This window comes from Chinchilla lanigera, unplaced genomic scaffold (genome assembly GCF_000276665.1).
Source record: "Chinchilla lanigera isolate Chin_1 unplaced genomic scaffold, ChiLan1.0 scaffold00094, whole genome shotgun sequence".
Taxonomy (NCBI): Eukaryota; Metazoa; Chordata; class Mammalia; order Rodentia; family Chinchillidae; genus Chinchilla; species Chinchilla lanigera.
Genome location: NW_004955495.1, coordinates 6,238,378 through 6,251,621, shown reverse-complemented (window position 1 = coordinate 6,251,621; position 13,244 = coordinate 6,238,378). Strand labels below are relative to the sequence as shown.

General features: G+C 57.2%; 2 protein-coding genes across 5 annotated transcripts in view; one reads left to right on the top strand and one right to left on the bottom strand.

Annotated features, from left to right (window-relative positions):
• Window positions 1-4,767, top strand: part of Onecut3 (one cut homeobox 3) — a 21,135-nt gene extending 16,368 nt beyond the window's left edge. Inside the window, exon 5 of the mRNA XM_005406165.1 lies at window positions 4,472-4,767. Coding sequence (XP_005406222.1) covers window positions 4,472-4,767 — 296 coding nt within the window. The remainder of the gene's footprint in view (window positions 1-4,471) is intronic.
• Window positions 4,768-9,517: 4,750 nt separating this feature from the next.
• Window positions 9,518-13,244, bottom strand: part of Atp8b3 (ATPase, aminophospholipid transporter, class I, type 8B, member 3) — a 19,341-nt gene continuing 15,614 nt past the window's right edge. For all 4 annotated transcript variants that reach the window (XM_005405949.2, XM_005405952.2, XM_005405951.2 and 1 more), the window contains exons 24-28: window positions 12,970-13,053; window positions 11,742-11,981; window positions 11,277-11,415; window positions 11,046-11,173; window positions 9,518-10,323 (exon numbers count right to left, since the gene is read on the bottom strand). In XM_005405949.2, the coding sequence (XP_005406006.1) occupies window positions 9,523-10,323; window positions 11,046-11,173; window positions 11,277-11,415; window positions 11,742-11,981; window positions 12,970-13,053 (1,392 nt within the window). In that variant the 3' untranslated portion in view covers window positions 9,518-9,522. The remainder of the gene's footprint in view (window positions 10,324-11,045; window positions 11,174-11,276; window positions 11,416-11,741; window positions 11,982-12,969; window positions 13,054-13,244) is intronic.

The window sequence follows — 13,244 nt, the reverse complement described above, 5'->3', positions numbered from 1 at the left end:
GGAGGAGGAGATGGAGGAGGAGATGATGGAGGAGGTGATGGAGAAGGAAATGGAGGAGATGGAGGAGGAGGTGATGGAGGAGGAGATGGAGCAGGAGGTGATGGAGGAGGAGGTGATAGAGGAGGTGATGGAGGAGGAGGTGATAGAGGAGGTGATGGAGGAGGTGATGGAGGAGGAGATGGAGGAAGAGGAGATGGAGGAGATGAAAGAGGAGGTGATGGAGGAGGAGGTGATGGAGGAGGAGAAATGGAGGAGGAGATGGAGGAGGAGGAGGAGGAGGAGGAGATGGAGGAAGTGACAGAGGGGAGAGGGAGGAGCAGGTGGAGGGGTGAAGAGGCGGCGCTGAGGGCGGGCAGGAGAAGCTGACTTCGAGGCGGAGGTGGTGAAGGAGGAGGCATGCAGGCAGCCGCGGTGGCCGTAGCGGTCTCTGGAAGGAAGGGTGGCGGTGGAGCCGGTGTCGCGGTACCGCAGTTGCGGGTGGCTCTCAGCCCCGCCCCAGCCCTGTGCAGCCCAGCCCTCCTCACCAGCCTCAGTTTCCAGCCCGGGGAAGGACCTGGCAGCGGCCGCCTCCTCTCCGGCTGGCTGGGGGATGGGCAAGGACCGGGCTGCCAGACCCGATCGATGGCGCTGGAGAGCGGTAATTAGATTGAGCGCGGGCGGGCGGGGCGCCCAGCCTCTTTCTGCTGCCGTGGACAAAACGCCAAGTTTCTTCCTGACTCTGCCGCGTTACCCCCTCCCCCAGCCTCTGCCTCTGGGTCCCCATTAGATGCTCGATGGAGATCGGGAGGGGACAGGAAAGGGGGTGAACCCGCACCCCTCACCAGCAGTGCACCTTCCCTGGGCCAGGAAACAGGTCCTTGCCTCACCTATCACTCACTCATCCATCCATCCATCCATCCATCCATCCATCCATTCATTCATTCATGTATTTGCAGTACTGGGGACCAAACCCAGTGGTGCTTTGCTACTGAGCTACATCCCCAGTACTCTTGTTCTCTCTCTCTCCCTGTCCCTGTCCCTCTCTCCTCTTTCTCTCCCCGCCCCCTTGGGTTAGGATGAGAGAAACAGGATATATTTATATTTTGAGACAGCATCTTTCTAAGTTGTCCAGATGGGGCTCAAACTCGAGATCCTCCTGCCTCAGCCTCCCAAGAAGCTGGATGACAGACATGCACCCCACTCAGTGTTCACTTTATTTTATTTATATACTTACTTACTTATTTATTTTTTAATTTTTTTTTTTCAAGGAGGGGTACCAGGAATCAAACTCATGACCATGAGCTTGCCAGGCGGGTGCTGCACCACTGAGCTATATCCCTGGCAGTGTTCCCTTTAAAAGAATGGGAACATGGTATAGGGTTGCACATTCATAGTTCCAGCACCCTGGGAGGCTGAGGCAGGAGGACTGCAAGTTTGAGGCCATCCTAGGCAACTTAGTGACTTAGCAAGACTCTATCTCAAAATAAAAAATAAAAAGAGCTGGAGATATGGCTCAGTGCAAAAGGCCTGGGTTCAATCCCCAGTAACTAAAAAACAAGACAAAACAGAATGGGTACCTAGTCCCCTCCCCCGGGCCTTCAGAGAGCACCAAGGTTCTCAAGAGCACCTGGGTCTGAAGGGAAAATGATTGCGGGAGCCGGGGGAGGAGCCAGCGATAGAGCCTTGGTGTTGCCTGCAGCAAGCCTTGAGCTCTGTCCCTAGCACCCAGGCTTGAGGTCAGGAGTTCTTTGCTTTACTTTTTTATTTTATTTTATTTTATTTTATTTTATTTTGTCTTTTTTGAGACAGGGTCTCACTATGCACTTTGGGCTGGCCTTGAGCTCACTTTGTAGCCCAGGCTGGTCTCGCAACAATCCTGCCTCAGCCTCCCGAGTGCTGGGATTACAGGCGTGCGCCACCACACCCAGCTAGCTCTTTGCTTTTCTGTCCACGGTTTCTTTCTGCGGATAAAATAGAAAGGTATCTGCTTGTCTCCCATGGCATTTCATACACACATGCTACCCGCTTCACACTGCATCAGCCATGCCTCGCCAAGTATGTATATTTTGCTGCTAGGGAAGGAGCTCAAGGCCTGAGGCAGGCAGCACCAAGGCTGTATCACTGGTTCCTCCCCCGGCTCCATCGCTGGTTCCTCCCTCAGCTCTATCGCTGGTTCCTCCCTTGGCTCCTGCAACCATTTTCCATTCAGACCCACACCCTCTCCTCGGTTGGTTTCCCGGGACAATGACCAGGAGGATCTCTGCAAGCACCAATATCGGTGATTAACATTATTATGGCTTTGGTGAATGGCGCCCCCAGCTGAGCCACATGGAGTACCGTGAAGGCCTTTCCTTCCTCCTGCACCCGCCTGGTGTTCTGGAGCTCAATCACAAGCTCTTTGTGCAGTGCCCAGCAAAACGCCAAGCCTGCTGGTAGGAATGCGCTGCGTGTGGGCTCGCCTCCCCTTCACACTTCCTTGGGCTCCTGTCTCATTGCGGCTGCCTCTCCGCCTCCTTGGAGCTGCTTCTATCTAGTGGTCCCCCGGTGCCCCACATCATTTCCTGAAGCCCGCACTTGTTTCTGTTTACCTTGTCATGTGAATAGAGCACATCTTCCAGTAGCCTTCTGAGAAAAGGTGTGTGGAACATCAACTTCTGGAGTTCTCACCTCTATGTTTGGATATTTGGCAGCCCTGGAGGTTGTTTGTTTGTTGGAGTCAGGGTCTCACCATGTAGCTCAGGCTGGCCTTGAATTCACTATGTAGTCCAGGTGGCCTCAAACTCATGGCGATCCTCCTGCCTCAGCCTCCCAAATGCTTGGGTGCCACTATGCCCAGCTTATTTACTTATTTTTTGTAACATTGTCTCATTATGTTCCCCAAGCTGATCTCAAACTCCTGGGCTCATGCAATACTCCTGCCTCAGCTTCCCTGAGTAGATGCAACAACACATGCGTACCACCATGCCCAATGGTATTGCTTCCAGATCAATGACAGACTTGCTGCCTTCTCCCTCTAACTTTGTGATCTCCTTTCCTCGTTCCTGCCATCGTGTCTACTCCCTTCTGCTGTCCAGGGTGTTACTTTGACTTTCCATCCAGCGCTCAGAGTCATTTCATGCCAGCTATCTGTAGTATGCATTTAAATTCTAAGAGCATTTTCTGACTCTTTAATCACCACTTTTATTTCACACTCTCTGTTCTTGTTTCATGAATACAGTATTTTGCCCCCTCTGAAAACAACAATAGCTTTGCCTGCTTTTTTCCCCCACTCTTTATTATTATTTGTTTTGAGACAGGATTTTACCCTGTAATTCAGGCTGGTCTCAGACTTGCAAAATTGCCCAGGCTGGGGCTGGGGATATAGCTCATCGGCATAAGCACCTGCCTGGTAAGCTTGAGGTCATGAGTTCGATTCCTGGTACCAAAAACAAAAGACGCACCCAAAGTTGCCCAGGCTGACCTCAAACTCAGGATCCTCCTGCCTCAGCCTCCCAGAGGGTGGGACTGCAGACGTGCAGCACCCCATCCAGCTCTGCTTTGTTGATTTCTTCAGAGATCAGCCCTTTTGTTCTGTCCTCTCCCTCTTCCGCCATTAGATGACATCCTGAAATGCTCAATAGCCTGCCCCCAACATGTACCTAACCATAAAACCTGAACCAGTTGGAAGCTTCAAGCACACTGCCCTCCCCCGCGTCAGAGGAAACAACCAGGGCAGGGTGCTGCATCTGTTGACGCCCGTGAACCCCCCGTCCCCAAGAAATGCGTCATAGCGCCAGACAGTCATTTCTTTTCCCCAGTGAGTATCGATCTAGCGCGCCATCTGGTCCCTACTGCTCCAGAACCGAAGAGAACAAACTTGCCGTGCGACCACCAGGCCACTGCCGCTGGCAGCAGGGACCTGCTGGGGAGTCTGCAGCGCCTGTTGTTCTGAGGATGACGAGGGGTGTGCACAGGGAGGGTGGGGCTGAACCTCAAGCTGAGATTCCCTCGGAGTTGAAGCTGTCTACGGAAACAGCCCTGGGCCCCTGGGAGGGGAGCCAGCCCCGGCGCGGCGTGCCCCTGTCTCCTCCGTGCCCACTGCGCCTTCGCAGGGCTCTGGCGTCACCCAGAGCTGCCACCTTGGCAGTGTCTGGGGCCTTTGTCCTGCTCCGAGGAAGGCCCCGCTAGCCCTAGCCCTGACCCCGACCGTCCCCTCCTCCTTCCCGAGATCCTCGCTGCTCCCAGGGGTCCCTGGGCGCTCGCTCCAGGACACCATGGCTCCATGGGTGCCGTCTTGTGCCCCGGGAACGCGGTCCGGGCTCTCCTCCAGGGAGAGGTGTGGACGGCTGCGCCAGGGCCTGCACCCCGGGCACCCGCGCCCCGCACCCCCGCGGGCCGCCTTCGGGTCTGCTCCTCCGGGACAGGAGGAGAGGGCTTGGGGACGAGGGGCCGGGAGGGGCGCTGTGGGCGACGGGCGTTCACCTGGTGCCTGTGTCCCCTCCCGCCCGCGCAGCCTGCAAGCGCAAGGAGCAGGAGCAGCAGAAGGAGCGCGCGCTGCAGCCCAAGAAGCAGCGCCTGGTGTTCACCGACCTGCAGCGCCGCACGCTCATCGCCATCTTCAAGGAGAACAAGCGGCCGTCCAAGGAGATGCAGGTGACCATCTCGCAGCAGCTGGGGCTGGAGCTCAACACCGTCAGCAACTTCTTCATGAACGCGCGGCGCCGCTGCATGAACCGCTGGGCCGAGGAGCCGGGCGCCGCCCCCGCCGGGGGCCCCGCGGGCGCCACCGCCACCTTCTCCAAGGCCTGAGCGCCCCCGGGGAGGGGGCCGCACACCCCGGCCCAGCGCACAACGGGGCCCCCTCCCCGCCCCCGCCCCAGGCCGGAGGAAGCCCCCAGCCCCCTGCGGTGGGGACCGAAGGGGGGTCCCCAGCCCCCCTCCATTCAGGACGCCCAGGGGGCCTCCAGGAAATCCGGGGCTCACTGTGTGGTCCCCTAAAGCGGGTCAAAAAGCACATACTAGAAATATAAACCGGGTATTTAAGGGAAAAAAAAGGAATTTTAAAAATAATCCTCTTCTCCCAGACACCCTACCCCAGGGAAGGCAGAGGGGCTGCGGGAGGTGTCCCCCACCCCGGAACCCCCTGTCCCTTCCAAGTCGCCAAACCCACGTCAAGCTGGATCCTCGCGGCACCCCTCCCATCCCGCGCCACCCCTCTGCTGGCGGGACGCCCCCAGCCGAGACCCCCTGCCCCCCCCCAGAGGCCAGGATCCCTCGTGCCAAGATTTGCCTGCCTTAAAGCCTGGGGAGGGGGCCTGCGAGGACAGCGCCCTTGTCACCCCGCCGACCTGGGCGTGGCCGGCTCCAACGTGCGGGTAAATTCCAGACGCCCCCGCCCCAGCACCCCTCGGTTTAGTTCACTTTACCTGTAGGCACCTTGATGAATGCACACAGGGAAGACGCGTCCCAGGAACCTGAAGACCACGCCGGAGTCCAGGAGAGGGAGGCACGCAGGAGTCCCTGCGGGTGCGCCCCGGGGGACCGCGGCTCACCACCTCTCCGCCTCGTGGATTGCAGACCTGGTCCCCCACCCCGCAGGGGACGGCAGCTGGGGGTGGACCTTGCATTTGTCCCGTCTCTCTCCCAGGAGAGAAAGAAGATGTCGAAGAACTTGGAATCTGCTTGCTCTGTGTTTTGCCAAAAAAATTTTTTCTTTACAAAGGGGAGGGGTCAGAAGTGAAGGGGAGCACCCCCCCCATCCCTACCGCACTCATCTCTCCTGAGCCGTCCCTCCATCCCTCGGGCAGGCGACCTCCAAGACTGGATCCCCTAAGACCCGCCTCCCCGCGGTTCAAAATCCAGAGGCTGGAAGGAGCCCCGCTCCCAAACCCCCAAACTCTGACCCCCTCGGCTGCCTCCCAGGGAGGGGCCCCCACCTCCCCTGGAGAATGCAAAAGACATTTCTAGCGAAGCCCCTTCCCCGGGGAAAGGCTACCTCACTCAACGCTCACCTTCGTGATTGGGAAATCACGTCTGATACCAAAGATTCTCCCCAGGACTTGTGCTGGATGTAGGGTTCCCTCCCCGTCCCGGCCTGGTGGCCCCCCTGCCCCCACCCACCCAGAGAGCAAGAGTGAGAGACAGAGAGAGAGAGAACCGGACAGAGAGGAGGGCAAGGTCAGTGAGTGCCTTTTTCTTGAACCAAAGATGTGTATGGCGTGTCCTGTGTCCTTTGGCCACCACTGTCCTCTAGCTTTGCAAGTGACACTCCCAGAGCCTGTGGGGGTCGGGGCAGCATCATGAGAGTGAAGAGTCCCCAGCCCCCACTTGCTGACTGACCCGGACATCAAGCAGACACACACACACACACACACACACACACACACACACACAACAGAGACACACGCACACACACACACACACACCGGCCCTGTTCCTTTTTGGGATGACCCTGGGCACTTCGAGCCCCATTCTGGGAAACTGAGGCTGCCTCCCCCCCATACATACACCCGAGCCCCTCTTCTGGATGGCGGGTGACAGGGTGACATAGCTTCTGAGCTCAGCAGGCCTAGGGCCCACAAAACCATTTTAATTTCTTTTAAAATTAGAAAGCAAAAACATGAACTTTTAGGGCAAAGAAAATTTATAATATGCCATATTTATAGAAATATTTTTTCTTTGTGCTGCTGGAGATGGAACCCAGGACCTCACGCATGCTGGACACACACTCACCACTCAGCCACATGCCCCGTCCCAAAGGGTCCTTTTCTCTTTCTTTCTTTTCTTTCTTTCTTTCTTTTTCTTTCTTTCTTCTTTTTCTTTCTTTCTTTCTGTGTAAGGTTCTGTTTTTGTGTGTGCTTTTTTTGTTGTTTTGTTTTTTGAGACAGGGTCTTGGTGTAGTTCAGGCTGAACTTGAACTCACTATGTAGCCCAGGTTGGCCTTGAACTCACAGCAATCCTCCTGCCTCAGCCTCCTGAATGCTGAGGCTACAGGTGTGCGCCACCATGCTTAGCCCAATGGGTCATTTTCAAACACCATCTCTCACACACACACACACACACACACACACACACACACACACACACAACAGCTCCCCACCCTTCCCCAGGCGCAGACCCCGACCTCCCCCAATGCCACCTGGTCCTGCAAACAAACCAAAGACCCTTCCCACCCAGGGAACCCCCCCTCCAGCACAATTCCTTCAAGCCTTTGACAATTCTCTCAGAAATACCTCAAAATATTTAATGTATAGTTTATGTGATAAAGAAAATTCCTTAGCTAGTTTTTGGACTATGTGACTTGAAGCTTTGTACAGTTAGATTATCATTTCACAGGCCACGGTGTGTTTCTTTGACCATCCTGTGGGAGACATATTGAATGTCAGGGCAGTGAGGCTGGTGGTCAGCAAGGACGAGGCAGGGCGGGTGACGAGGGACCAGCAGCGTTTACAGATTTCTTGTTTAAACGAGTCTTTTAGGAAAGAGAGGGTGAGAGAGAGAGAGAGAAAGAGAGAGAGAGAGAGAGAAGAGAGAGGTGAACCTTTCTGTTTTCTGGCTTCTGTTTCTGGTTTTTGAGTCCTGTCTTATAAGAGTATTTATTATTCTACGTGTTCCGTGTCCAGATGTAATTTAAGAAAAAAAAAAAAGGAAGAAAAATGAAAAAAAAAAGACAAAATGGAATTTGATTTGGTGCATGGCTAATGTACTTTCTTGCGATAATGTACTAAGTGGGGGTCGGGGGTCCATTCCCAATCCGCGTACTTCATGCCGAGTCGGTGTGTCCTGTGATCTTTGTGCTGCTCTGTGTTCCTGTTTCCCCTTTCTGAGGAGCCGTGTGTGTCCAGCAGGTGACCAGGCCCCAGGTGGACAGCCAAAGGGATCCTGGAGCAAGCCAGACCTGAGCTCCATGGACCCCCCCACCCACCTCCGCCTGTCCCCTGCTGAGCAGGGGGAGGTCACCAGGTCCCTACCCCATCTTGATGCCAGGTGGGCGTCGTCACCAGCCAGGACCCCGCCCGGCTCTGCCCCGGTTGTTTTCACTTTAGCATGTATTCCTAAGTGTCTTGTTCAGAGGAGAGAGACAATCAGGCAGTTTGAGTCTCGCCGCCCTGTGGTGGCAGGGGATCTGGGGTGCGCCCTAACTTCCCCACGTCCCAAGGGCCCTCCTGAGCCCCTTCTTGGGCCCAGCTCCAGCTGGTCCTCCTCTCAGCCTCCTGGCCCCGGGTTGGACCCACATTTGACCTTCTGACTGTCCTAGGAGCTGGGCGCTGCATTTCTGCATGGGATGCTCCCTCCCGGAGGACAGCGGTGCCGCCCAGGCCCCCAACACCAGGAAAGCAGGTCCTGGGGCCGGGACTCTCCCTGAGCTTCTGTTTTACCTCTGCGGTGGCCCTGCGGGAGAGGGGGGAGGCAGAGGCCAGGCCCAGAGGGAGCTATGACAGAGATCCAGAGCTGGGGGCCACAGAGGGACATCTTTGCACCCTGCAGAACAGCAGGGCGTGTGGGAGGGCAGAGGTGAACCCCAAGGAAGCCCTTTCTCTGCCCAAAGTGTTCCCACCAAAGCCTGGCCATTGGCCCCTGGCTCATCCTGGTGGCCCCAGGGGACCCCTGAGGGTTATCTCAGCAGGCACATGTGGGCCCCCCAGCAGTGTTTTCGAGGAAGATCAAAAAGTAGGGTGCTGGTAGGAATCCCCAGGGGATCACCCCAGTACGTCCAGCAGGGCAGGAGGGGAGACAACCCTCTCCACCACCACCCCCAGGCGACAGGCTTAAAAGGGAAAACAAACCAAAAAACCACCGTTGTTAATCATTCCTCTGCTCAGTTTGCTGTTTTGGTTTTTTTCTTCAATAAATTATTTTCTAGTCACTCAGCTGGGTGTGTGTGTTGGCCCATGGGGGGGCGGGAGGGGACAGGCGGGAGAAGGGGCGTGGCCACCCTCAAGACTGGCGGGGAGGCAGGGAGGAGAGTCCGGCCCTCTCCCAGCCCCCACTCACCCCGCTTCCACGGAACCCTTGGGCATCAGAGGGACAAGCTGGGGCCTCCGAGCCACATGCCCTGGTGCACACCTAATCAGGACCTCCTTCGGGGGCCTGTTGCTTCCAGAGGTCTGAAGTGGAAGGAGTTTATTTGAAGGGGGGACGGAGCCAGTCTGGTGGAGCAAGGGGCTGAAGGGGCCCACAGGTAGGCAGTGGGAGCGAAGGCCACTACCACCTAGAACCTGCTTGTTTGCTTGCTTGCTTTCCTGTGTGTGGGCGGGGGTACTAGGATGGAAACCAGGGCATTCACAATGAGCTGTCTTTAGCTCATTTTTTTGTTGTTTTTTGAGACAGGGTCTCACTATGTAATTCAGGCTGGCCTTGAACTCACTATATAGCCCAGGCTGGCCTCAGACTCACAGCGATCCTCCTGCCTCAGCCTCCTAGGCGCTGGGATTATAGGGGTGTGCCACCATTCCTGGCTATGCCACACTTAGTGGTTTGGTGTCTAAAACCCAGGAAAAAATATTCCACATGGCTTCCAACAAGAGGCCTGGGGAAAAGAAGGAGCCCAAAGAAGCCCTGAGGTCAGGTGGGTCCAGGTTTATTAGAAAGAGTGAAGGGCACAGCTCCCTTGTCTTTGGGGTCAGGCCTCCGGTTAGCTGCTTGGCCTGTGTAGGGAGATGGCTGCCCCTCTGGAAACAGAGGTGGCTGCTCCCTCAGAGGAGGTGACAGCTGGCCCTCGGAGGACACCGGCAGCCACTCCATGGGCGAGGGCTCCCTCTGCACGGACTCGGTCTCCATGGGCTGCTCACTCAGAGACTCCTGGGTCTGTGTCCCTGTGGCCACCTGGTGGGGCGCGGGTTCCTGCGAGTGGGCCGGCCCCCGGTGCCCAGAACTCTGACCCGAGGGCTGCGCCGGCCTCACCAAGGCTGGAGCCTCTGCCTCAGCAAACGACGACGAGCTGTCCTGGGACAGCCTGCCCCGGCCAGCGAGCAGTCTGCCGGGGAGGGCAGGCTGGTTTCCAGAGGGCCCTGGCGCCGCCCGGTCCAGGGTGGAGGCCGAGCTCAGGGTGGAGGGCACCTGCGAGTCCTGGGAAGGCGCCCTGGACCTCAGCAGGGGCCGCCGGCTCACCAGGAACGAGATCTTCCTGGGTTCCCGCGGCGTCGAGGGCAGCGCCTCCTCGACCTCGTCAGGCAGGAACCCGGAGGGGACGTTCGTGTCGCTGTTGTCCCCGCGGGGCCTTCGCAAGCTCGTGCCCTGCGTGATGAGGTTGCCGTAGCCCTCGCGGTGGGAGAAGGCATAGCTGGAGCGCCGGATGCGGGACTCCCGGCGCAACTGAGGCAGGGGCTCCTCAGAGACCTCGCTTGGGGCAGCCTCCACCTCCTCCTGCAGAGCAAAGGGGCCACCGGGCCATCAGCCTCCGGGGTTTGCTGTTTGGTCTGGGGTCGCCTGCCTCCTGGTGGGGGCTACTCAGACCCAGTTCTATCTTCACCCTTGTAAAGCCAGAGTCCCTCCCTGGGAACTGACTCTGAGCCAGCCAATCAGAGTCCCTTCCTTCCCTTACTTGGTTCTGAACCAGCCAATCAGAGTCCCAACCCTTACTAGGCCAGCCAATCAGAGTCCTTCATTGGAGCCTGACTCAGAGTCCTTTCCCTTACTTTTGAGGCAGGGCCTAGAACGCTAAATTGCCCAGGCTAAACTCAAATTTGTAATCTTCCTGCCTCAGCCTCACAGAGAGCTGGGATTTTATTTTATTTCATTATGAGACAGGATCCTACCAAATGGCATAGACTGGGCTCAAACTCAATCTCCCTGCCTCAGCCTCTGCTTTCCTTTCTAAGGCTAATATTCCACAGCGCAGGAGGACCTCATCCTATACACTGCCTCATCTGTTGATGAACGCTTGGGCCGTGTCTAAGTCTTCCCCTTGGCATAAACCATCCTAAGGCTGTTTTTGTCACCGCACTCCAAACCCAGGCAGGAATCTGATGGTGCCGGTGTGAGAGCCCAGGGTGGCTGCTGCTTCTGCCCCAAAATGTGTGGTCCCCGCCCGGAGAGTGTGGCCCCGGGGAGCACCACCTGTCCCCTGGGGGTCCCAGGACCCTCACCCTGAAGCGCGGCTTCTTGAGCACGTGGCGGAAGATGCGGAGGGCCAGGATGGGCAAGGTGTTCACCGCTATATTCAGCAGCACCACGAGCAGGAACGGGGCCTTGCTCAGCACGTTGTGGAGGACATCTGGGGACAGGGCAAGGGTCATGGAGAGGCAGTTCCCCCCGCCCCTTCCTGAGCACGGTCCTCCCAGTGTCCACGCCCACCCTGTCGCCTGCCAGGGGCTCACACAGAAACGGGAAGGTCTTGGGGACGAGTCGGTAGGCCCACAGGCTCTGGGTGGCATAAGTCAGGATGAAGTAGGAGCCCAGGCTGAACAGCACAGTCCCCAGGAACAAGAGGGTCCAGTACTTGACGACCAGCATGACCTGCACAGCGAGGGACAGAGGTCAGCTAGGGGCAGGGACTGAGCCCCCAGCATGGGCCCGGATGAAGCCAAGAAGCAGAAGTCAGCAGAGAAAGCCTGGCATGGTGGCACAGGCCTGTCATCCTAGCCCTTGGAGGCTGAAGCAGGAGGATCTCTGTGAGTTTGTAGTCAGCCTGGGCTACATAGTGAGTTCAAGGATACCCTGAACTACACGGTGAGACCCGGTCTCAAACTGCCCCCAGAGGAAGTCATTGGAGGATGAGGCCTCGAAGTCCCTGTCCGAGGCCCACCCCCACCCCCGGGTTGGGACCAGGTGGCCTCGCGCACCTCAATGGTGATGGACAGCAGGCTGGACAGGGCCACCACCACCGCGAAGGACTGGTAGTCACCGAGGCTGTTGGGCCCCGCGGTGTCGCGGATGATCCACATACTAAGGAAAAAGGTGACCAGGGAGGTGAACAGGCCCTGGGCAATGGCTTTGGAGAACACCCAGTAGTTGAAGAGCTCATTTTTCTGGCCGGCCATGTACAGCTCGGGCATCTTTAGGCTCTGCGCATCGCTCACATCCTGGGAGGGGGGAGAGACTCTTAGGCCAGAGCTAGGCCGAGGGGACCCCAAAAGGAGTCTGGGCCCCCCGGCCACTCTCCTCCCATAGTAATTTAACTGAATTAAAATGAAATGATGAGCAGGGTGCAGGGTCGACGCTTGTCGTCCGGATGCTCCAGAGGCCTCTGAGGCAGGAGCATCACAAGTGCAGAGTTCTCAGTTTTGGTGCAAATACTGAGCCACGTTATTATAGAAGGGATCTGAGCACCTCATTTGGGTGTCAGTGGTAGCAGATCCTGGGACCCATCCTCCGTGAGCGCTGCAGGGTGTCCATGCCTCTATTTCGGTACAGTTTTTTTAAAAATTTAAGGGCCTGGGGCACAGGTGGTGGTAGTGTGCCTGCTTAGGAAATGCAAGGCCCTGAGTTCCATCCCCTGAGTATCACCACCAAAAACAAATGAACAAAAAAGGGAGCTAGAGCCAGGCATGGTGGCGCGCGCCTATAATCCTAACACTCAGGGGGCTGAGGCAGGAGGATCGACACACGTTCGAGGCCAGCCTGGGCGACATAGTGAGGTCCGAGGCCAGCCTGGACTGGATAGCGAGACCCTGCCTCAAACCAACCCCCTAAAAAAGACATGAAATGTAAAGTCCAGTTTTTCAGTCCCATGGCCATGCTCAAAAGCCCCTGCCTGGCCACAGCTTCTACAGTGGGCGGCATGGTGTGGACATGCCCATCACCCGGGATGTTATCTGGGGCCCCCTACTCCAGGCAGGGCCTCTCAGGATTGGAGGGAACATATGTAACAGAGACCAGAGGGCTGAGGGGCTGGACTGCGGGACTAGGGGTCCCACTAAGAGAAGGAGGTGGCCCCCATGAGACAGCGGAACCCAAGTAGGAGCAGGTACAATGCAGTGGGCAGGGCGGGAGTTAGGCCGCACCCTACCTAGTCTTCACACCCTGTCCCAGGCAGGAGGCAGCCAGGCCTGGCCCCCGAATCCTGCTCACCTGCTCGAAGAGCCCAATGTAGAGGACCGGGACGGTGCTGTAGAGCAGGTTGAAGAGTGCCAGGAACCAGCCTTCATACAGGGGCTGCGCAGGGGACAGAGACGGCCCTCAGAAGCCTGTGGGCACTGGGGAGGGGTTCCCCCGGTGACCAGGAAGTGGTGTTACAGTTGGGGCTGAGACCAGGAGTTGGTAAAGCAGGGTTTACATAAAAAGCAGGGAAAATTAAAAGCAAAAAAAAAAAAAAAAAAATCAGGGGAGCCGGGCGTGGTGGCGCA